This window comes from Boleophthalmus pectinirostris, unplaced genomic scaffold, assembly GCF_026225935.1.
Source record: "Boleophthalmus pectinirostris isolate CB_2022bp ecotype Guang Dong unplaced genomic scaffold, ASM2622593v1 HiC_scaffold_18, whole genome shotgun sequence".
Classification (NCBI taxonomy): domain Eukaryota; kingdom Metazoa; phylum Chordata; class Actinopteri; order Gobiiformes; family Gobiidae; genus Boleophthalmus; species Boleophthalmus pectinirostris.
The window spans coordinates 28,190,924-28,215,540 of record NW_026571133.1 but is presented as its reverse complement, the minus strand read 5'-3'; the positions used below and the strand labels follow the sequence as shown (position 1 = coordinate 28,215,540).

The following is a 24,617-nucleotide window of genomic DNA, read 5'->3' as shown; positions in this document are numbered from 1 at the left end:
CCTTCAAACCACCTTTTTATTTATACTACTAGAAGCATATAACCATATTGCCTGGAAAAAAAGTTTTGCTGATAAGAATTTTAAATGGAATTCAGCTTCCCGGTTGTATTAATGATTATTAATTTTTGAAATTTTTGCTCTGATGCCCAGTGCAGTGGGATTGAAATGAAATGAATCTCCGCTTGAAGAGATGATTAAGCATGTAGTTTCTTTTCTTTGTTTTGACTGAAGTAAAAGTAAAATGGTCATGTCTAATTCTACTCTGGGAAGTGTTTAAAATATTGTACAGAAACCATTCTCTGTATTTGCATACAATTGATCTACTTATTATTTTCACTCTGTTTTGTATTCTTAATTCTTTAGAATCGGGAAGCTATGTCTGTGAATTTTGTGGGAAACAGTACAAATATTTCAACCCGTACCAAGAACATGTTGCTCTTCACACCACTGGGTGAGCCATTATTGCTTAAGGTCACTGTTGTGTAGTGCTTGAATATTTGAACACAACATTTAAAATTGAAATTTCCTCATTTTACATATTTGTACAAAGCTATGTTGCGTCTAACACATTTTATTCTCAAGAAGTCTTAATGAAATGGAATGGCTTAGATTTTTTTGTTTAACTTTTTTAAAGGCTCCTTTGATTTGAAGCCATTAAAGGCACAGGAAAGTAGTGCACTGGACATCAGTAAATTTGCCCAAAACCAAGCCAGTAAGCTGAAAAGTAAGTATTGTTGCAGTCATAAACTAATATGTCTTTTTTCTGAAATGTATTGGGGAAGATTCCCTTTCTTTTGTTTACTAAAAATAAATACATACATAAACCTCTTTGCACATATAAATTGGGTAAAAAAAAAAGATACATTTACAAACTGTAGTTAACATTTTGCTTTTTTGTTTGTTTGGGTTTTATTGACAAGTATAATTTTAATCCTTTGTGTTTTGTTACCAGACAGTCCATTCAGGCGGAAACTGGAGAGCACATTTCAGTCTAGCCTGGTTGATACTAACAGCTTGCAGAATTCAAGTGGTGAGCATTGAGTCACCTCTTTTCATGTCAGATTGTAAAAGTATTATTTCTATCAAATCAGAGAACAATACACAGAATACAGTATTCATTTGCAGAGAGGGAATTGTCACAAGATAGCCAACACAAGCCAACCCTTGCTATATGAATAGAGGTTTACCATAATTTACCATACACTTTCTGTATTTTCTTCTAGTAGACATTGGTAACTGGTAGATAATTTATTATTTGTCCAAAAAGTATATATTATGTTTTTTATTTTCTGATATATTACAGAATTAAATATCAGTTTAGTTGTTCAATATTAGAATTCTCCTTGTGATTTACAGGGACAATATTTGTATGCAATTGTAAGGAAATAAATTCTGTATCAAGGTTTCATTCAAATCCAATAGCCAAATCAAATGCTGTGCTGTATACAGATTGTTCTTTGATACCATTAGAAAGGCATCATAGAGCATCATATTGATGTCCGCTTGCATTCTCTTCTGTAGGAGCTCCGAGCCCTCTGGTGGCCAGCTCGTTTTCTGCAGCACAGAGTAAGTAGCCACACCTTTTTTTTCCACACAAAAAGAGGCATGATGCCCTCTATCTGTTCAAGTCATTTCACTTCATATTTCCTCTTGTCTCATTATTTGACCTGTTGTACAGTTATGCCAAATACATAATAAGAATAAGTTAGGCTGTCTAATGGATATAATGCGTGCTGCAAAAACCTTTATTTTAATTTACTCTTAACACATATTATACAAAATACATATTTCTAATTTGACCACTTATGTCCAAATACATATACTATAATTGCAAAGCTGCAAAAATGTACTGGTTGGGTGTCTTGGACAGAGAGTCAATCCCTCTCTGGTCCTTTTGAATTTGTTTTAGAACCCTTCACTTGTGGTGCATGTGGCATCCAGTTCCAGTTCTACAGCAACCTGCTGGAGCACATGCAGTCCCACGAGGGTGAGTCCACAAAGTGTGAACTCCTGCAGTGGCTGCAGAGCATGCTAAAGTGTAGATGCTTGTACATAATCTGTGAGTGGATTCCTGTGCAGGCATGCCATATGCCGAAATGTATTTAATGCTTCACGAGACAGCACACTTTTTTAAAAAGGTTGTTGCAAATCTGGCCCTGACCACAGCCTTTTGATGGTAAATTATGTGACAACTTTGTGTATGGCATATCCACTTAATTCAACAAAAAACACCATTTATTTTAATTCATTTTTATTAAATGTAAACTTGTTGACATTTGTTGTTCTTTAGTATGGACCAGGTTTAAATGTTAATTTAACATCTCCTTAATCCCTTTAGCGCACAGTGAGAACCACACCAAAGGGGACTCTCCAAAAACCTCCTCAGCTTCGGGTCCTCAGGAGCAGCTTTGGAGAGGCTCTCAGGCTCAGTTTCTTTCCTCAGTTAAACTTCAAATTCAGCCTCAAAGTCTCACACAGAGAAACCACACTTTCACTCGTAAGTACTTACATCTGCGTCACTAGATGCGCATCAACATTTTGGTGACTCTTTCTGCAATCTGTTGTGTTAGAACATGTATTGACTTTAGGTGTCACATTTGCCATTTGGTCATTCTTTAACTTTGTTTGACTCTAAGATTGAATTGTCATTAATATTTGGTTGCTGTTTGTATATATGTTGTATGCGTGTATATGTATGTATATAATATATATAATCTTGTAATTGTGTCCTTTTGTCCTCAGAGAATAATGGACTTCCTGAAAAAGAAAGACAGCAGGTGGCAGAGCGCCTTCTTCGTGTGATGTGTTCAGATCTGAACATGTTGAGTGTGATCAATAGCAAGGACTTCCTTAAACTGGCTCAGACCCTGGTGGACACAGGGGCTCGACATGGGGCCTACTCCACCCGTGATGCACTTGGCAACATGAGTGCCTTGGCCCTCCGCCAGCTGCCCCGCATGTACAATCAGGTCAAAGTCAAGGTGACCTGTGCCCTAGGCTCTAATGCCTCTCTAGGTATAGCTGTCACATGCCACTCCCACATGTCAGGGCCAGACGCCTGTTATGTACTCACCGCTTACCAGGTGGAAGGCCCCAGACTCAAACGCTATGTTCTTGGGGTGAGAGAGGTAGAGCTAAGAGAAGGCCCAGAGCAGGTGCACCACTGGGTCCAGAATGTTCTGTCCGAGTTTGTCATGTCAGAAATTCGCACTGTCTATGTGTCTGAGCCCAGGGTGTGGGCTGCGGGGATTGGTGGCTCTCCTCTGGGCAGCAGCCGTGGAAGAATCTGCCTCAGATGTGCCGGTTGCTCCCTGGGAGCAGTGGTGCAGGCAGTCCTGGGGAAGCGCAGCCTACAAGCTCGAGGTCTGCATGACCTAGCTGAGCTGTTGTCCACATGCAGAGACATTGCCTCCTCCACCACCCTGGCTCTTCGTGAAGAGCACAGCAACACAAGCACAAGTGAGGAGGGTGGACAAGGCAGTCCTGCACAGTGCCCAACTCCTCCCTGCTGGGATCGAATGGCTGAGGCACTTTTACAAGTGCATGCACATTTTGAACAGATTTGCGAAGCCTATGGACGTAGCAAGGCTACAGCTCCACTTCTTCAAGGCCTGAATAAGCATCTGTTGTCTACACTGGCCTGTCTCCTGGCACCACTGCGCCTCGCTGCTCTGGAGCTTAGCAGCCAAAGGAGGCCCACTCTGCAGCAGGTCCTACCTGTCTACCTGCGCCTTGAGAAGTTCTTCACATCCAAAGCCGGAGAAGCAGGAACTGGCACTGCCAGCAAACTCTGCCACTACTTCCTGGAAGCACTAAAAGAGAATTTTAAGGTAGGTTATATATTCATTGTTTTGTTTAATTAAACTTTTGGTATTTTCTAAAGATTAGATTATATAAACAACTTTGTAATTGATACTGTATTGTATTGTGTGTAGGTTGAACGAGCTCACCAGGTGGCTATGGTTCTGGACCCTCAGCTTAAGCTCCGCTCAGTACCAGCCTACCAACATGAGGATATCATTTCCCGGGCATGTGAAATGGCAGCTGAAAACAGGGATGGAGGTTTATCAGGTGGACTTGGAAATGCTGGAGATGACCGTGACTGTGATGGCCCCCCAATGCCTAAAATCAGTCGTGTCGAAGGTGCTGGCAGCAATGGTGGCCCCTCTAGGGACTCCTGTACACTCTCAAGTAATGAAGATGCACAGGGTCAAGTCCGACAGGAGATCTTCCAGTACCTGGCTGAGCCTCTTCTCCAAGGCACCCCGGATCTGTTCCAGTACTGGAGTACCGCTGTAACGGAGAAGTTCCCAAAGCTGGCCCGCCTGGCACTGTGGCTGCTGGCCGTGCCTGCAGTGGCCATACGCAGTGAATGTGTTACTGTGTGTGAGCAGAGCATGGCCATGAAGAGGAGGCAGCAGGTGACAGCTGAGGAAATGAACAAACTCATATTTCTACGCTCCAACCTCAGTTAAAAAGACTACGAACCAAACCTCAACCTCACAACTAATGACTCAAGGCTATTATTTATATAGTTTTAGACCAATGGCAACATAAATGTTTATCAACACAAAGTAATCCTCAAGACTATACAGGAACACTCTTGTTGTAAGTTACAATACACCCGGAAGTCAATAATATAATCTATAAAACAGTGAGAAGTGTGTAAGTATAGTAAGCAGAAGAATGTGGTGGAAGGGTTCATCTCAAAATGTCCTCATGAAATTTGACAAGGTTCAGTCGTACCTGGTGCAGTGACAGGATTTCCTCCAACCTCAGACTAAACTGCTAAAGGCTGTATGCTGTTATCCTCAACTAGCAACTTTGTCAGGTAGTCAGCTTTCACTGCTTCAGTTTTCTACAGACCTCTTCTAAACAATCCTACCAGGTTATAAAGTGCACACACCGGGAGTAAATACTGTTTACAGCAAGCTCAACACAGACCTCCTATTTGAGGTTAACATCACAGTGAATATTATTTTACTGCCACTGCACCTTTGACAGCAAACAAACAAGTACCATATAGTTGAATCCAGTGTACCACTGACAGCACTTCACATTAAACAGAGGGGCATCAGGAACATGCAGTTTTCTCACTGACCTCACAGGGGAGCTGCACCACTCTATTCTAACAAGTTCTTGCTCTTTTCATCCATATGAAAGTTGCATTGAAAGGACATGCAATATTTTATTCTTATTGAAAAGTGCACTCCCACAAGTGGTCCAACAATAACCTCATAACACTGTTAAGTGACATTCATTTACAAATACTTTAGCACTTTTCACTAAACTTATGTGGTACATTTTTATTTAAAAAAAAAACATACAATAATAACCGAAACCTCGTGAGTGTTGATGGTAGCTTCCAGTGCTGCTAATTTAGTAAAGCTACGTCAGTCACCTTTGCAGAGAGACACCAAGGTCATTACCATGTCTGCTTCAATAATTTTATTAACCATAAATTCATTAAGTTGTATGCTAAACACACCGTCTTCCTCATAACTTCTATAGTATTCAAAAATATATATTTTAAGGCAATATATGGTCGAATACATAGTTACAACCTCATCTAAAACCATGACTGTTGTCATTACAAAGAAAAGTACCATTTTCTACTTGTGAAATCAGTATTTTCTCAGGAACCAGTAAAAGTCTTGCAGGAACCTCTTTCTCCTCTCTTTACCGAAAATGTACCGAACTGTGACCTCAGTGCCCGGGTACAGACTGAACCAGGGCTTTGGGCAAGCCTTCCACCTCAAATACAGCTAGCGCTACATGCAACAAAAGGAAATCTCACTGTTCAGGACTAGTAAGCTATGGTCAACACGTGCATAATGAACTTATTTATTTTTATATTGTATCAATCAATCAAATACCTCCTAATGTGGATGGGTTTGTTGCCTCTGGTACTATCATTCAAGTACTGCTTTGTCATTTCAGTGTCTGGGCCTTAAGTCTCTGCTTTTGTGATAAACCCAACTTCATGCCTTTTTATTGCAGTTTATGGCCTTCGCCTCATCGAAGCATTTTTCATTTCTTTTTTGAAAATTCTGATGTTGTAGAGAGTTTTAGAAAATCCGTAGTGGTCAAATGGGCTTTAAATACAGCATTTTGGCTTTGCTGTCCAATTCAAGCTTATAAAAGCTTCTAAATTAGTTAATTACTGAACAAACTACAAATAGCCATCCAAAGCACACCTATTCACTTTATAAAAGTCTGCACTATAAGATGTAGTTTTAATCTAATTTAAATTGAATGATTTTAAGTCGCCCATTTATGGTAAAGTATACAACGTAGCACAATTTAAATCAACATACTATATATGTTTTCTTTCAGATAATTGTTGACATGATTTTTTATGAATATAGATCTATATAGATCTATCTGTATTATTTTCAAAATATTGCAAAGTCGTGGTTTTACTGTATGTTCTAGTTTATTGATTTTTATACAATCACATATTAACAGGATACTGAGAAAAATATATTTAAAAAATGAATGCAGTCATCTGCACTCAAAACCTAAACCATCAGGCATTCAAGCTAAAATATTTGAAATTTTACTGTTTTATAAAAAGTGTCCTTCTTAAATCCTGTCACTATTTATTCAGGATTTAGAGTGGCTTGCTGCATGTTACTAACCTGTTGCCAACACCCCAATTAGTTCCTACAGAGTGGTGAGCTGCAGATGCTCTTTGTAACACAGCAGCTACATTTTCTTTTTATTTATGTTCTGTTTCACAATGTCCTAACATTTTGGACGTGGGATGGTAGAAATTATATATCACTGCATTGTAATAGTTAGCATTCCTGGAACTGTCATATCCACTGCTGTTTAAACTGAATTCTGTGACATACGTACATTCACTCATATTTTGCTAACAAAACATTGCTGTAAGATATATTTAGTACTAATCTTAAGGTTTACCTCAATATTCTGAAAGTAATGTTGTGATTTTGAGTGTCAGGAAAATAGCTGTTGTTACAAAACTGAATCACATAATCAAAATACTGTATAAGAACTTGCAGTGTTACCAGTGATCCTCACTCTGACGAAGGGAGTTTTCTTACTGTTTTTAAATAGGTATTTTAAATAGGATTTGCTCTGGGACAAAATGCCATTGTTGACACGTGTCAACTTGAATTTATTTAGAAATAGCGTTTGTTTTGTCAATTTCAATGATAAGTATATCTAAGATATGCATGCTTTTAATATGAGTATATAACATTGTAAGCCGGTATTTCTCATGAAGAAGTAGACTAGGTTGGCTAAGAGCAGAAGTCACCTGTAAACAGTTTGTCTGGTGTGAAGGGGAGGGCCACTGTCCGCAAAGCAGTGTTTATTGGGTGACATCATCCATTTTCAGAAAATGTAAATATGTTCAAGAGAACTGCTGTTTTATGCCACAAGGGGGCGCCTTTATGTCAGAGATAAAATAGGGAGCACCAATAACATTTTACCTCTTTTTCTACAGTAGCATTTCAAAGGGTTTTGATATAATAGACTCAACTTAGATACTGTTATTAGAAGCTGACTCAACTGTAAGTTTTATTTTTAATTTTAACTTATTCTGATTAAAGGTTCATTTGTATAGTACATTTAAGAACTCAATCACAGATAACTGTTCTGTTTCTTCAATGCAAGTTTAGATACAAGTGTTGCTTTTATTCTCCATTTAGGCATTTCTTCCTTTTCTACTCTTCTGCTAAAATGCAACAAAATGGTTTGAATTTTGTTCATTTTGACTTTTTTAATCGCACTTTAGCAGCAGGTTCCTGTGTAGATTTGATCTCAGTTAACTTGTTAGTAAGCCTAATTTATACTTTTGTAGCAACACTATTTTTATAAAATGGCCAAAAAAGGATTGTCTTTTTTTTCTTCATTTATTGCGGCGCTGTTTGATGTTGAATACATTACCCTCTGTAGTTTGTGATGTGTGAATAAATTGTCACCAACTAGAACCATTTTTACTAAAGCCTTGTTCTTTATACAAAGGAGCTATAGTATGATTATATATATATATATATATATATATATATATATATATATATATATATATATATATATATATATATATATATATATATATATATATATATATATATATATATAGTATATATAGTCATATAAGTCATATAAGTCTTAAACCACACCACTGATGAGTGCCACGTTTAACATTTCAACATGAGTTGTATTTATGGCCTTAAATAATATTCCTAAATCATGCAAAATAAAATGACTTCTTATATTACGGTTCCCAGATACTGTTTGGTCTACACACTTTTAATGAAAGCACATTAGTGTCAAGAGCACAAATAGTTTTGCTGCTCTGACTTCTGTTCTATAATGAATGTTTGGAATCATAGGAGACATTTGAAACAACTTCTGTTAAATAGACTGTTTCTGCTTATTTACAGTATGAATGAGGACTCCCACCAAGAAAGAAATGTAGCAAAGCTTTTCCACAGTGGCTGAAAGAGGTGGAGCACCCGGGCCTCCAGCACATGTGGAGGGGGGAAAGGGGCCTTGGAAGAGGGCAGCGCAGAGCCTGAAGACTCACACATGGGGAGTGAATATACAGAGGCTAGTGAGAGGTGCGTGCAAGGCTTCCCCTGGGGGCTGAGGAGAGGGCCAGAGAGCGAGGGAGTGAAGGCAGAGGAGTGGGCCCAGTGTGCGTCACTGCTTTACCGGGTCAGCACAAACTCACAGGTATTCTCTGCACTAACTGCTTACCAAGGCATAATCTGCGCATGCAACAGCCCACGCACATCACATGTTAGATGGTAACATGCAGCCGCTTCAACACTCCACATGTTGTTGTACGCCCTGATACAAGACAATTATAACATGTTTTAAGCATCTGGCACTCTCTGCTTTCCAGCACGATATGCAAACAGTAGAAAATTACTGCTGTCAGTGGATTGTGAGTTATACTATACTAGTATATGTTTTCACTGTTTATATCTTGCATTCTCATTTGTTCAAAAAGGGACTCATTTCTTTAAAGATATTCACACTAGGGGGCAGTGTATGGCTTGGTTTTGGCTCCCTGATGCCAGCTCTTCAAGATGTGATCTTGCAAGTATGATGCAAAAATGGCCTTTAAAATGCCTTTTTTGAAACAAAATTTTAAGTAGATTTTCATGTTCATTATTAATCAATACATCACCATCAGTTATGAAAAACTTTCATTGAATAATACAAATTAACCTTTTGACTGCTTCCCTCTCTGCCTTTCTAAGTTGTAACAGTTTACCTCTTACTGGTTAATTACAATTGTCCTTGTGGCTCCTGTGTTGTGATTAGACTTGACCATCAAAATGTACAGTAACAATAAAGACAAATACACAACTTTAACAGTAACATGTGGGTTTCCCCTTTTCCAAACCTGAATCCGCAGTTGTTTGCACCTTCACCTCCGCCCAAACTGTCCTGACTTGTCCGCTGAGCGCACACCGGATTGGAAGAGGAAGGACAGGCAGGAAGAAGGAAGTGTTCTTGTCCGGTATGGAGGAGCTGATGGCACGGCGGTGCGCTAGTGACATGCTCAGTGGGTGGCTGACTTTATCGGCACTGACATGAATGTACAGAACTGCCAGGGCACATCCGGCTAGCTGCTGTCAGGTGTCGTTCCGGCTAACACTCCAGCTAGCCCCTGACCTCACAGGCACCCATTTTCTCTGTCTGTGCCCACCTATTCTTCTTCCCACACACCTGCAGCACACACACTCACACACCACTGCACCTTTATTAGGGACTTTACAGTAGGTTGCAGTCTCATGGACTGGAGTTTTGTCTGAGTTCAGGGTTGTTTATATGCTGTGACCAAACCTCTTGGCCACAGTGCAGTCCAGTTAAATGTCCCCAAATCTGATGTTCTTGTATATAAATATAAACACAATAATATAATGTAGGCAAACACACAGAATAAGTAGGCCTAAAAGGTGGGCACTACACTTTTCGTAAAGGTGCACTATGTTGATCTTTATGGTGATGGGTCTCCATGGAAATGTTATTGCTTTGCATGGAATTTTCCACTGTATGGCATTAAACAGTGCAAGTAGACAGGTGAGATCTGTGGAGAGACAGGCCCACTCACAGTATGGTCTCCATTCCCAATAAAAAGGGAACAATAACACACAATTTACACAAAGTTTAATTTTATATTTGAATAAAGTATACAGTGTCCACATATTCTCAATATAGACCTTTTGAATGAATAAAATGACAACAAACTGTAGATGCAGCCCATCATATTGCCCTGGCCCTTCTCTGTGTTCTGCTCCTCACACCGGCCCAGAATGCCTGTGATGTGGGATTCAGTGCTCTAATACTGCTGCCAATGTGGGCCCTGAATATTTCATACCTACATCAAACTTATAAGTCCAACCCTTGTGTGAAAATATGATGTTTGACTTTGCTCATCCAAGCCAAGTGTGGTTACAGTGAAAAGAAAGTCAAGGTTAAATTTGTTCTGATGGTATAAATAGCCTCCGGTGATGTCCTCATAATTATTTATTTATCGTTGTCATGATCTGGGGAGCACACTAAGACGGCGTTAAACTAGCCCATAGACTACTTTGCGTAACGCTCACAAGTTTTAATGAAGCACTGTGATTTATTTTTATGCACGTCATTGCCCTTTCGTTAAACTGCCATAATTTGCATCGCTGACGCTGGTGATTACAAGTTTTTAATTCTGCCAAGAGTTGTGCTTTCAGCATAGCTCTGTCTTTTGTTAACTACTTTTTCTGACGTCATTCATGCATCACAATTGATTCGCACCCAACAAAGCTAACAAATCTTTTGCCAGTAGTACTGTCGTATTTGGCTTCTGAATGATTATGAAGTATATACAGTACAATTAGCTTTTCTGTCTTGGCTGATAATCCAACATTTTTTTTGTTTTCGTCTGCATGTGTCTACACAGATTTTGCTGAACTGGCCCAAGCTTCAACCTTTTAAACTTTTCCTGTTTCGCTCCCTGCAAATGAGTTGTTGGAGACAGTCCCTGGGGCCACGTTGACAGCTCACCAAGGCTGAAACATACACCATGAACAAGTAACATTCTCAGTCCACATCCAGTTCACCGTCTGTTTGCTCCTCAGTTTCCTTTTCCAAGACCACTGCAGTTTATCACAAATCTGTTCAACTGAATAATGCAAAGCAGCCATTATGAGTCACAACAAGACTACTGTTTGTGTCAGCCCCAAATCTAGATAACTAAAACATACTGAAAAGGAATCTTATTCTCATTATGATAATTGTGATTATTAGGGGCTCAAGTAAAGTATACCTAGCTCATATAACCATTGATTTCACATTTACAATAGGCATTTTAGAGAGACTAAGTGACCTGAAAACTACTTTGGGTACCTGGCGAAAACCCAATGTGTATATATTTGATTTATTTACAGTTTTATTTAGTCGCTTGTCCTTCTGATCCCACCATCTTACAACAACAAAACAGCAAAGTGAATTTAATTAACTAAATTGTCCCTCTTAAATGTTAAAACATTCAAATTGGATTCTAAGCCCTTTAAATCTGTTTTATTGCTGCATGTCATGAGTGCATTGGTAGGATATTGCCTTTAGTTTTAACTGAATTATCTTTTACCACAAAAGCATGTCTGCCTGCTCTTTATGCTTGGCCCTGATCCAGCTAATGTCATATGAGGCGTCACTCCAGAGCTGAGGTAAAGAAAGTACATTTTTAATGATTTAGCATTGAGTGCCTTTCTGTTCTATATTCCATCATCTCATTTCCATGATTTGTAACTACTTGGTGACTGGAATTATTCCATGGGGGGAATAATTCCTTGGCACAGAAGCAGACACTCAATTGAAAATACACACTGGCCAATTTTAATTTGAGAGGATACTGAAAAATGACCCATTTATTAAGCCTGTTTGATAATCAAAGCTAATGGATCATTCAATTTTGTTAACTGTGCAAATGCAAAAAGGAAATGAGTATGTATAGCCTGCGTCCAGCAATCTGAACATGTGAAAATAGCTGTTTTAGTGTCCAATGAAATAGAAAAGTTGCCTTTACATTTGTCTGCATATGTTTGCTAATCCTAGCTTTACACCACATTCAGATTCCACACTGTGAAAAATAGAACATCCAACTTTGTGTAAACAGGCCAGAGGATGTTCAGTTAGGAATACTTTGACAAATTAGAAACTTCTCAAGCAATTCTTGTATTACATAAAGGTCTAGCATAAAGCCACGGAGACTGACAGTGATCAATGAGCACCTTCTCCGGGCGTCCCTAAATTATTTATTTTCAACAGTGATGGAAAGAACTACTAATCTTTCCAGTGATATGACATAAAATAAAGCAGTGTTCCATAGTTCCTATAGCATACATAGTATATATAGAGAGAGCTTTGGTTTGCAGTTTAATATCTCTGTCTCAGTCATAGCCTCTGTGGCAGTCATTACCAGGTAACATAGTGTAATGGTGGTTAAACGTGAGCAAAAGCATAAGCTATTGGCCGTATGGCATGCATTCTTGCTCTGCACTTCTTCATAATTCTTTCTGGCATTTCCCCTTTCTCTGGCTGCTTTGTTTTGATGCAGACTGCTTTCTTATTGGCGCAAGTGGAAAGACAAATTGATTGATCAGCACAGGGGGTATTGATCAAGCTGATCCTCTGCAGTGACCCTTGACCTTCCGATTGACAGCGGCCCTGTAATGAGGCCTCAGAACAGAGAGAGTGGGATAGGGGCTTTGGAGAAGAAGGGCATCTGTGAGGAAGGAAGCCCAAGGGGATGGGTAGAGAACACACACATACACCCATCCCCAACTAAATCAACTTTGTTCCATTGTTACATTGCAACGCCCTCAATAACCCCAGTTTGCATAATCGGCTTTTTTCATTGTTTGTCTTAGACACATTAAGGTGCAATGCTGTATTGTTGACTGAAATCTGCACGTGGCCATTGTTTGCTCATGTCACTGTAGCATTATGCATTGTTTACCCTCGACAGCATGTGTTTTTCTGCCTAGAGATTTTACATCACGGCTTTAGACTAAAAATCAGTCCTAATGTTAGACCTATTTCTGATGAGTCAGTTTGTTTGAGATAAGAGTAAAAAAATCAATTATTCTTCGCTTCTTTTATTGATCTGGCATTGTACCAGAGAATACTATACTATATATTCACACTGGGGGTAATATGAAAAATACACAGTTTTTCCAGACCCAAAAAATATATATTTAACAGGGCACTTCTAACATAGCAATACAATGGTTGCTGTTTAATTTCCCTGACAGGTCCTTGTGATGAGTTTGCCATGCTTTTAAATCAACACACTAAGCCTCTATATAAGTGTTCTGTGAAGTGTCACTCCAATGCTTTACCTTGTTTTACCTTTTAGTTTTATTAATGCTCTGACTGTCTTATGGTACTCCTGAGGGGTTGTGTTTTGGCAAAAGTGGTGTCCATGTTCAAACCAATCACACCTCACTGTTGCTGATGTATTTCATGCATATGGCCTGAGGTTTGCAGACTGTAGTGCTTAACAGTATTTCTGAGCAGTCCTGTGGCCGCTGCTGTCAAAACCATTCCATCCTTTAAGTATAATCAGAGAAATCTCATGCAGTTGTTTCATTAAGTTTTCAGGACTGTGATGCTAATATTATGACAGGCAGCCATAAGAATACAGTTCCTGTTTTTGGCGTATAGTCAGCGTCAGCTTTAACCTGCTGAGCCTTAACCTGTACTGAGGACAAATACAAGTCCTGTTTCATATGGACAGGCCAAGCCTTATGTGAAAGAACCTGCAGCATTCCCTCACTCAGATGCAGAGGCTGCAGGTGCTGGGGTTCCAGATCCAGATCCAGATGAGTGCTTGAGTATCCCGTTTATGACAGAGTTTTTGAAGTATCCTGTATGAAACCTGTATACTCTGACTGGGATACTCTTATAGTATCCAGGATACTGTGGCATGTGGATGCAGTATCCTGATTTCTCACCACCGATGCTCTACGGAGCATGTGCGAAGTGAAGTATATACAGTAGATGCAGCAACTTTCCTAAAATTAATCAATTACTTTAAAAGACTCAAATTTCTACAAAGACTTTTTAAGTGTTCTAATTATGAAGAAAATAAAGCCATCTACTGTTTAATGCAACCACATTTTATCACCATCCTATCTTCTATGGCTGTCTGTGTTGCTTTTGAACTAAACTGATGCAATGAGTATTTTTCATATGTTCATATTGCATCTACTGAATATGTAATATTACTTTACATGTTAAAAAGCCTTAAGTTAGCAAAGTGTCAGCCTGTTTAGTGCCTAGCCAAATCTGTGCCATAGTTGCCATACAGTCCCTGACAAAAGTCCTGTCGCTTATCCATTTTGTAGAAACAAAAGCTTATAACCTGACTTTAAATGAATCGATTGGTTTTAGAAATGTCTCATATGAAGCTAAAACCCTCCCAAATCATGTTCAATATACTAACATAAATTTGCTTCACTGAAGAAAGATTGATCATTTAATGAACACAGAAAGGTCAGATTTTGGCAAGACAAAAGTCTTGTCGCCTTGTCATATGATGCACCCAATCCTAGATTACAGCCTCACCTGTGATCAGTTACTGATCAATCAATTAGTGGGTGTGTATAAAAAGAACCCCAGCACACCAGACCTTCACATCAACTGCAACTTGACCTCTGACAACATGCCTAAGATCCACCCTGAGACCAAAGCGTTAATTACCAAGAGGCTGAAGACCAGATCCACTGCTGAGGTGGTGACACCTTCAATGTGTCTCAGCGTCAAGTACAAAGAATAAGAAAAAGATCTGAAATGACTGGAGATGTTTTTGACAAGCCCAGGTCCGGCAGACCCCGCAAGACAACTGCTCAGGAGGACCATTTGTTGATTCGAAAATCCAAGGCCAGCCCCTTTTCCACTGCAGCAGACTCCACCAGGCCTGGTCACCTCAAGCCCCTGTGTCAACCAGAACAGTTTGTAGAATTCTGTCTGGAAATGACCTCCATGGTCGAATCAGTGCACAGAAACCAGCACTAAACAAAAGGCAATTAAAAAACTGTGTGGCATTTGCCAAGGCCCACAGCCTGCTAAAAGGATGGACACTGGAAAAGTGGCAGAAGGTGGATTTCTCAGATGAATCCTCGGTTGAATTACATCACAACCGCCGCAAATATTGCAGGAGACCTACTGGAGCCCGCATGGATCCAAGATTCACCCAGAAAACAGTTAAGTTTGGTGGTGGAAAAATCATGGTCTGGGGTTCCATCCAGTATGGGGGTGTGCGAGACATTTGCAGGGTGGAAGGCAATATCAATAGCCTAAAATATCAAGAAGTATTAGCTACCTCTTTCATTCCCAACCATAAAAGGGGTCAAATTTTGCAGCAGGATGGTGCTCCATCACATACTTCTATCTCTACATCAAAGTTTCTCAAGGTGAAGAAGATCAAGGTGCTCCAGGACTGGCCAGCCCAGTCACCAGACATGAACATCATTGAGCATGTCTGGGGTAGAATGAAAGAGGAAGCATGGAAGGCAAAACCAAAGAATCTTGATGAACTCTGGGAGGCATGTAAGACGCTTTCTTTGCTATTCCTGATGACTTCATCAACAAATTGTATGAATCATTGTCCAACTGCATGGATGTAGTCCTTCAAGCTCATGGAAGTCATACAAGATATTAAATATGGATCTCACAGCACCACTACTTAATTCACTGACGTTATGTAACATATTTTTGTATTTGAAGTAAATTATTTGTTCAATTTTCTGTAGGCGACAAAACTTTTGTCTTGCCAAAATCTGACCTTTCTGTGTTCATTAAATGATCAATCTTTCTTCAGTGAAGCAAATTTATGTTAGTATATTGAGCATAATTTGGGAGGGTTTTACCTTTCATATGAGACATTTCTAAAACCAATCGATTAATTTAAAGTCAGGTTATAAGCTTTTGTTTCTACAAAATGGATAAGCGACAAGACTTTTGTCAGGGACTGTAGTTACCACTCTAAATATCTAAGATACTCTAATGGTGCACGTATACAGAAATATGAGTATCCTGATTTCTCTGAGCACATGTAAAACCCATAACCAAAATACTGTCCTAAGCAGAACAAGTCTCATAACTGAGATACTTGTGTGCATGTAAATGCATTCAATGAGACTCTCATTCTGGTTGATTGGCTAATCTAAGATGAATTTATTGAATAATCTAAACTGCATTAAAACATCAAATGGCAACATAAACAACTTGGACATTGTGTCCAATGTTTTTGTAGTTAAGATTAAGGCAGCTTTATGATTATCAGTAAAAGCTACATTTGAACATGTTTACATTGTATGTGGGGACAAATTAAAATCAAATCTCACATATGCTACTTATAACAGAAAAAATCATGTTGAAATTTGTGGTGGTATTATTAAATACATTTATACACACATCTGATTTTGAAAAACGTGCTGTCATTATTTGGTTAGCTACATTTTACAATTTTTTTGTATGTGATTACATCTTTTAACTACTTCACCTTGCTCATTTGTGTGATATTTTTACTTTCTTAATGTAAGAGAAACTATGCTTGTGCTCACTTATTTTATAACTGAGTATGTTTCAATGTCAATACATTATTTTATGTAAAAACTTTCATAATAACTATAGAAACTGGGTGGCAGTGCATAATAACAGATGACTTGAACAGTTTCCAATTATGGGCCATATCCCATTCACCTTACTAGACATTTTTCCACTCTTCCTCACCCAATTGGACTACCACAGGCAAAAAGTTCCATTGATATTCCAAGAAATAATTTCTTTCCTTATTTCATTCTTGGAAGGGGATCAATTTCAACCATATTTAGGTGAACCCAGATCCTTTGCCAAATTGTTGTCAGTCCTTGGGGCTTGATGCCTCAACCTGGGTAATACCGCTGCAGAAACCACTCGGCTTGGTGTTTTTATGGACAAGCGTCACTGCAACTGTATTTCAAGTACGCTGCCTAATGAGCTTTTTAACCACCTCCATATGGACTGTGCAGCGTCTAGACGGAGGGGCAGTAGTGGTGCTCACTGCTCACTGCTGACTGTATAGAATTCCCCCTCCCCACAACGAGCAGAGTTTAACCCAGGGCAAGCCTTGTATGCCATCGGGGACTCATAATAGGTTATTGTTTACCACATAGTGCACAACAGCACCCAAATCCAGGATGTGGAAATGATGAGGAACATACTTGTGCTGCGGATTTGGAAGTGATGTGATCTACTGGGTGGTTCTGGATTTCCTGCAGTTGAGGTGACCAATTCAACTACTTTCACAATTAACAGATTAATTAACTCTCACTGTGATTCATCTTGGACTCATGTCATTACTTTCAGGTCTTAGAGGTATGGTAGGGGCAAGTGGTAAATTTTAATTACAGCAAGAAAAACAGAAAAAGGGTCAAAAAAGAAAATAACACAAAACAGAATCGAAAGCATTTTTGTCCAATGGTCCAATCAGATACTTTTAAAATTAATTTCTTGGTGTAATTAATTGGTAAAATAATCCATCTGTCTATTTGGCCAATATAGATACTTCAAAGATGATTAAAGGTAATTAAAGTTAGTTGCTGATAATCAGACATAATGGAGTATCATGCATGTGGACAGGCAGCCACAGAAGGAAAAGACAAACAACAAAATAGATAAAAAATGTAAAAAAAGAAAAGCTAAAGCAAGAAATTTGCAAAATTTCAACAAATTTTGAAATAACAGTGACAAGCCAGGCTTCGTATCAAACAAACAAAAATAGATATGATCAGAAATTAAACTTCTAAGATTTTTCTCTTAACTAGGTATAAATAATGAAAAGACAATGATAAAACCATTACACATAGGTTTAGACATGATAGGCTGCCAGTACCCGACCAAACTGTGACCCCTCATCCTGAGTGCACATAAGTGACAGCTGTCATAAGCATTAGAAAAGATTAAGCCTGATCTACTCCAACGTATACGCTTCCTGTAATCTTTACAATATTCAACAAAAAGTCAAAACTGTGTATTTTTATTTGCTATTTTACAATATAAAATGTAGCCAATGCAAGAATTGATAGTTTAAAATCTTGCTGATTGGAAGTGTGGGATTAAACTACAGTACAAGTGTATTTTTCTTTCCTGTATTAATTTTAAACATTAAGGAATCCCATTTGTCAGCTTTTGTGATACTATCTCTTTTAGAATTCATCACTCTGGCTTGATCCCTGGTATTAACACTCCGGATGTCTGTAAATAATTTGGCATGGCCGATCAGTCACAAAATGAGGTAAAAGCATTTGTTGCACTGGTTTATACTAGAGATACACGAGCAGATTAAGGCTTGGGTGCATTAGTGGATTATGTGACAGTGTTTTTCCGGTTTTCAAGATGAATCGTGCAACTCTCCAATCGAATGCAATACTGGGATTATTGAAGAACAGTTTGCTTTACTTCCAAGTGATAGTGAAACTAGATCTATAGAAGTGAAGATACTCAATTTGAATATTGAGAAATTATTAGTTTTTTGCTATTTGAATTTGTTTGGCGGTTGTGTCCAGAGCAACTGCTTATATGTTAGCCTTGTGAGCAAGCTGCTACTTTATACAGAGAGATGTGAGCTGTACTAAGTGGCCAAAAGGGAGAGGTTTGGTGCCATCTAATACTGATGGGAGTCATTGGAACAAGAGCAGTATAAGTATAAGTATACGCAACTTTACAATAAGTTAGAAGTTATTCATATAAAGTAATAGCAATCTTGTAACGATCATGGATTCACGTAGTATTCAGTATTGGTTTTGAATTATTTATGAACAACAATATTTTGTCCCTGTGTGCCTTTTACATCTGTAATTGATCGCTGCACAAGAGTTATAGTAAAGTTGTAGTAAGTCTAAATTTCCTACATTACTATTCCAAATGTTATAACTGTTATAATTACAAATTGAATAACTATAGCAACATGTTTTCGGTCTTATTTTTTACACTTTTGACCTGCTTTGCTGTTTAGCTGGCATTGGTGTTCACATTAAAAGATTTTCTGACGAGGATTTGTTGAGTTGCACAAGGGGTCCAGCGCATGATCACCATAGGTCATTGGGTTAAGAAGGTATTCCTACACCATCCAATCCGGAAATGACTGATCTGAAAGCATGTGTGAAACAGAAGCGATCATTTTGCAGCTTACAAATAGCGACTGGAGAGGATGTGTGAAGAATGAGTAATTTAATCACCTAACTGCTAACACTGTTGTCACTAAAGGCCTCGTGTTGAACCTAATGTATGCAGGGCTTAACAAAGGCAGGTGAACCCAGTCTCCCTGTCTTGAGAAGTGTGATGTAGAATTACCTTGATGTGATGTTATTTTTTGTCTTTTGCAGCAAGTACATAGTGTGCTGACCTGAATGGGAGCCAAGTGTAAGACATGAGGTCATCGTCTGGGTGTTGGCAGTCAGGGCCCATTTCCAGAGAGAAAGTGACAGCGTGGTCGCAGGTGAGATGAGAGAATGTCATTACAGGACTCGCCGTACCTGTCTGCTCCTCCACTGCTCCTACATGTCCCCACTTCTGCCGCACCTGCAGCAAAATACATCTCGCTCATTTCCTAAGTCACAGATGTTCAGAGTGTATATGTTAGAATATAGGTCACTCCGCAACTTCATTTACAAAAGCACACATGCTCAGAAAGCTAATTGATAAAAAAAAAAAGAGGTAGTGCAAACTATATTTAAGAAGGACTAATACTTTAATGTAGTAGTAATAAGTGACAGGATTACAGGTAGAAGCGCTTTCATTCATGGATTTTGGATTTAACGGAAGCAGCAGAAATAGTTTTGTACTAAAGAGATGAATTTTGGCTACTTTAGGCAAAACTTATTATGTTTGAATAGTATTTTTTATTGTTTTCTCAAGCACCTTTTCAAAATGCTTTAGTTTATTTCTGTATATGATGTTTTAATCTTTTTCTTACAGGGGTGATAAAAGTCAAGTAGCTCTTTAAAGCTGTGTCTGCTTGTTTATGCTGCGCTGCCAAGCCCTTATCCCCATGAAGACTTGTGATGAGTTGCTACTCAACCAGACTGCCTGACCTGGGACTACATTAACAACCTGTAGCCATGATGTTTGCATCCTCACTCATTCAGTACAAGCTCCAAACTTGTCTGTGTGAACCTCAGCCCAGCACCCCCTTCAAGGTCACCCCCCCCTTTTTTCACATCCCACCCCCTTCACCCTCGAGCTTGTGGCACAAAAGAACTATGCAGCCTAAAGTCACAACAGCTCACCAAGAACAAAGCAAATATTGAATGTTTGTCTCTCTTCCTTTTTATGGTAGGTGGCAACTTTGTATACAGCAAACAGGTTAGGGGCTTAGAGCTGAGAGAAACCCACAAATTCCAATCTCCAAGAAAAGCAATTAAAAGTAAGAGTTGGCGGTTTTGGTACACAAAAATACAAGCTGAAAATTAACATTAACCAACAGTGTTTTTGTTGTTTTCCAAACTGTGGTGGAATAATTTGTCATCCACATTGCTCTAACAGGACAAGGTTGGTAAACACCAGAATATGTGAGTCAATCTGAAACTAAGAAATAATCTCTTCTAATGTTCCAAGAATACAAAAAAAAAAAGTATCTCAAACTGCACAGAGGGCTGCATTTCAATCAAATAAATGTAACATATTGTCCAATTGTAGTGAAGTTAAAAGAGGACATGGTGGTGTGTCTTTTGCCTTAATCGATAGTCTTATGTAGAACTTCATCTGAAAATGGCTATAATGGGAAGAATGACTTTGACAACTACCTCTCTGTAATTGCCATAGCAGACTGCCAAGTATGTGACTTGCTCAAAGTCTATATAATTTACATAAAAGTACATACAGAAATGGAAGTCTTAAAATGCCTATGGCATCTTTATGAAGAATTATTATTTGAGATACACATTTTTGTCTTGATTCAAAATGATTTAACCATTAAGCATTTCCTATAGGATGCTGAGTAGCTTCAAGTGTGGGATTGTTTAAATTGTAGCCACTAGAGGGATACATAGCCTATACGCCTTCCAAACTCAGTAAACACCATCCTATCACTAGCCTATGTGTGCCATAGAGAGAATTACCGTCAGTGAGAGTTGCCTACCTGTGTGACTTCCCCCTTTGAAAAAACACTCACATAGAGCCCCGGAACATTTGAAACATGAGTTGTTCTTAAAAGACTAAGAGAGGAAGAAGTGGCTCTAAAGCGGACGAGGACCTCTGCGACTCAGCTCCAGGCAATCAATGAGGACCGCGATGCTTATACTCTGCCCATCTTCTTCCTCTATTTAAACGCATATCACACAACATCTCAACTTTTTTGGTGCTAAAACGAACTTTGGATACCAGGTTTCTTTTTTCCACACACTTTTCTCACCCTTCTGATTTTGTGTAATAAATATAACAGCTCATTTTATTTTTCCTTTTGAATGGATTATAATATGTGCCATTTCTTTCGCGCTTTTACGCATGGGATAAGGGAAACAACAAAAAGGTGTGACAAGAGCCTGGCGGACAACTGTGGATTTCTGCGAGTGAGTTCTAGCTTCCAGAGGGGATGAGGGGGGCATTGGCCGGACCCCCCTCTTGATTGATCACTTATTAGTCATCCCTTTGAGCTAAATGGGACCCATAGAAAAGGCACCGTGGAAGATATACATGAATCAAATATTCCCGTGTCCCCTCAATGTTTCTAGAGTAGTTTTGCTCAAGAGAGGGGGTCGTGGCTTGATATTGTAAAGAGGAAAACAGCATAGCTTTATGAGTTTATTTAGACACTTTGGACCGTTTAACATTCTGACGCTGTAAAACTGAAGAGGATTTCCCAAAGAAGATTTTTACGCTAGTCTCTTTATTTTTATTTTTTTATTACATCTTTTGCAAAATGAAACTTTGGACTTTTACCTGGGTGTCTTGCCTGGTGATTCTCATCTTGTGCTTTGGGTCAGAGTGTGGAACAATTAGGTTGAAAGGAAGATCCAAGAGGGAGCTGGTGCGCCTCAGGGAGGCAAAAGCTACCATCCCGGGGTCTTGTGCCACTCGCCTGCCCCGGGGCAAGCGCTCCGTACCCGGGGTGGAGAGGAGGCTTGTGCGCCAGCGGCGGCGCACCTCTCAACCCGAGAATAACTCTCTGGAGCGCGGGGGTAAAGCGGTCTACTTCACCGGTAGAGGAGACCAGCTGCGCCTTAAACCAGGCGTGGAGATACCCAGAGGAAATTTTACTCTTGAGATGTGGATCAAACCGGAGGGAGGTCAACGATCACCCACTGTAATAGCAGGTACATCTACAACTTCAAAATGCGTTCTTAAATCAAGAACTACCAATTACGCGTTTTAGTGATATTAATATTTCATGTGTAAGTATTGTTAATCAGTAGGTTACAGTTTCAGCGAGTTGAAAATCAGTTCATCTATCAGACTAGACAATGATGTAATGCTTTAAAAGTACAGCGGATACGTTAGGTAGTGCAACCTCAGTGGATCGTATATACAAAGTTTGTACTTTATAATAGAAATAATGGCTATTTATAGGAGTTATTTCGTTGTCTTTGGTACTTTGAGATGGTAATAGATATCTGAGCACCTCCATGCGGAAGGTCGGAGAGATAAAGCTACTGTACCGTTTGACCGGCAGCTGATGTCACTGTGCGTAAAATGTAATTTCTGTGAGCCGACTTAGCTATTTTAAAACTATGATGTAATGGTTGAAACTTTGTGAGAGAGCGCGTCACTTCAGGCACAAAGCCCCACTAGATCAGAGAGGGAGATCTTTCTCGAAGCAAATCTAGAGTGCCCCCTTTTTGAATTCACCTTTCGGAAATAGCGACAGGATTTCCCTTTTTGTTAACGTTAATTATTACATGAGCTGTGAATTTGGCACCCCAATTACAATGCGGAATATGCACTTTTAGATTTAAATGCGTAAAATAGCATTAATGTTTCTCAACTTTGTATAAAGGGTAGCCTATAATAATAACAATCCAGAATGAGAGGAGATTCGTTTTTCGAGATTTTAGCGTTATAAGTTACTTACATTTTTTTGCAGTGCTTTTAAGGCCTTAATTTTGTAAGATATTTACTTTGCATAGTTGGATCATCCAGCTAACAGCTCTTTTAATTGTGTGTTTAAGTGGAAGGGTTTGTGCTTTTTTACACGGTTACCTCACTTTGCCGACAGGGAGCGTTGCATACACAACTCATTGACTGCCACTGGAGCTGCGTAGATGCAGCTTTTTGAACTGAGCTGAACTCTTTCTCAGTCCCCAATTGTACCCAATTAAAAAAGAAAACATATAAACAAATTAGATATTTTGTCTACTTCCTTCTATCAAATTGTGTATTATCACTGAAATCAGTCCCTACAACATGTGGTTAGCTGCCATACAATGAACGGTGATTTCCTTATACCCAAAGAGATTTTAGAACATATAGAAAAACAGAAACAGAAAAACAAACACAAAATAAATAAATACATAAACAAATAAACAGCAGAAAAAGAAACACCACAGCACTGGTGAAATACTGTAGACCTAATATCAGTAAGAGTTGTTACTGTGATCCATATTTTACCTAGATTTACTCATGTTGTTAGTCAATTCAAGGAAGCAAATATCACATCAAATAAGTTCAATAAAGCTTAATTTAAAAAACAAAACAAAATCCAAAAAATCCAATTCAGAAATCCCAGAGGCCTCCACATTACATTTGTTTTGATCCTGTTTTTCTCTCCTCCAGACTCCTACTCTTCCCGCTCATAGTCAGACAATTCTTTCTGTGTTTATTTACTCAAATGTTTGCTGTGGTTTGAAAACATAGACTATATAAGTGACCTGCCACCACACAAGAACTCTGAGTTGAAATCCCAGGCCTGTTTGTGATCATAATTCCTTGATTCTGTGGTAAATGGGAAAAGGAACATTGTCTGTGTTCCATGACCTGTTGGTACAGCTAAATGCAGCCCTTAGCAGATATTTGGTGTGATAATAGATTGACTTTGCTGCTGTCATCATTCAAGACTTACAAAAACAAATGTAGCATGTTAAGTATTTGCTTTGCTTTGTGGAAAGGATTTTTTGTGAGTCAACAGGCATCAGGCATTACATTACAATCACTCACAATTACTGCTGATAACACAGCATCTCTGCACTGTGGCACCTGTGGAACACTTAGACTGAAGATGTGTTAGAGGCATAGTACATGTAAACAGTGGGGTGTAATGGTGTTTGTGAGGCTTTAATTGTGATGGTGTAGACGACTGGGTCTTCTTATCAGTATTTGGGCCATTAAAGTAAAGATTCAATCCAACAGACTAAAATTGTTGCAAATATGAAGGCCATAATAGCATTTTATAGATAAGCTACCACTAACACATAACAGTCAATATATTAAGTTGTTGTGATGTTAACTCTGAGAATAGTGTTTCTGTGTTTTGACATTTCAGTGGAATTTTCCACTGATTCAGAGAAAACTACCATAGTGGTCAGTGGACTTTGAATATGACTCCATTTCTTTAACTTAAGTAAACACTTTATTTGTTTCACTCCTCCCAGTGTTTTATCAACCTCTTG

The 24,617-nt window shown here is 38.9% G+C and overlaps 2 protein-coding genes across 2 annotated transcripts in view; both read left to right on the top strand.

The window, feature by feature from the left end:
* The window catches only part of znf618 (zinc finger protein 618), a 28,799-nt gene extending 20,838 nt beyond the window's left edge, over positions 1 to 7,961 (top strand). Inside the window, 8 exon segments of the mRNA XM_055153919.1 lie at positions 364 to 471; positions 635 to 724; positions 953 to 1,030; positions 1,522 to 1,566; positions 1,910 to 1,987; positions 2,339 to 2,497; positions 2,743 to 3,830; positions 3,936 to 7,961. Of these exon segments, the coding sequence (XP_055009894.1) occupies positions 364 to 471; positions 635 to 724; positions 953 to 1,030; positions 1,522 to 1,566; positions 1,910 to 1,987; positions 2,339 to 2,497; positions 2,743 to 3,830; positions 3,936 to 4,475 (2,186 nt within the window). The 3' untranslated portion in view covers positions 4,476 to 7,961.
* Positions 7,962 to 21,934: 13,973 nt separating this feature from the next.
* The window catches only part of pappaa (pregnancy-associated plasma protein A, pappalysin 1a), a 47,898-nt gene continuing 45,215 nt past the window's right edge, over positions 21,935 to 24,617 (top strand). Inside the window, exon 1 of the mRNA XM_055153624.1 lies at positions 21,935 to 22,328. Within this exon, the coding sequence (XP_055009599.1) occupies positions 21,935 to 22,328 (394 nt within the window). The remainder of the gene's footprint in view (positions 22,329 to 24,617) is intronic.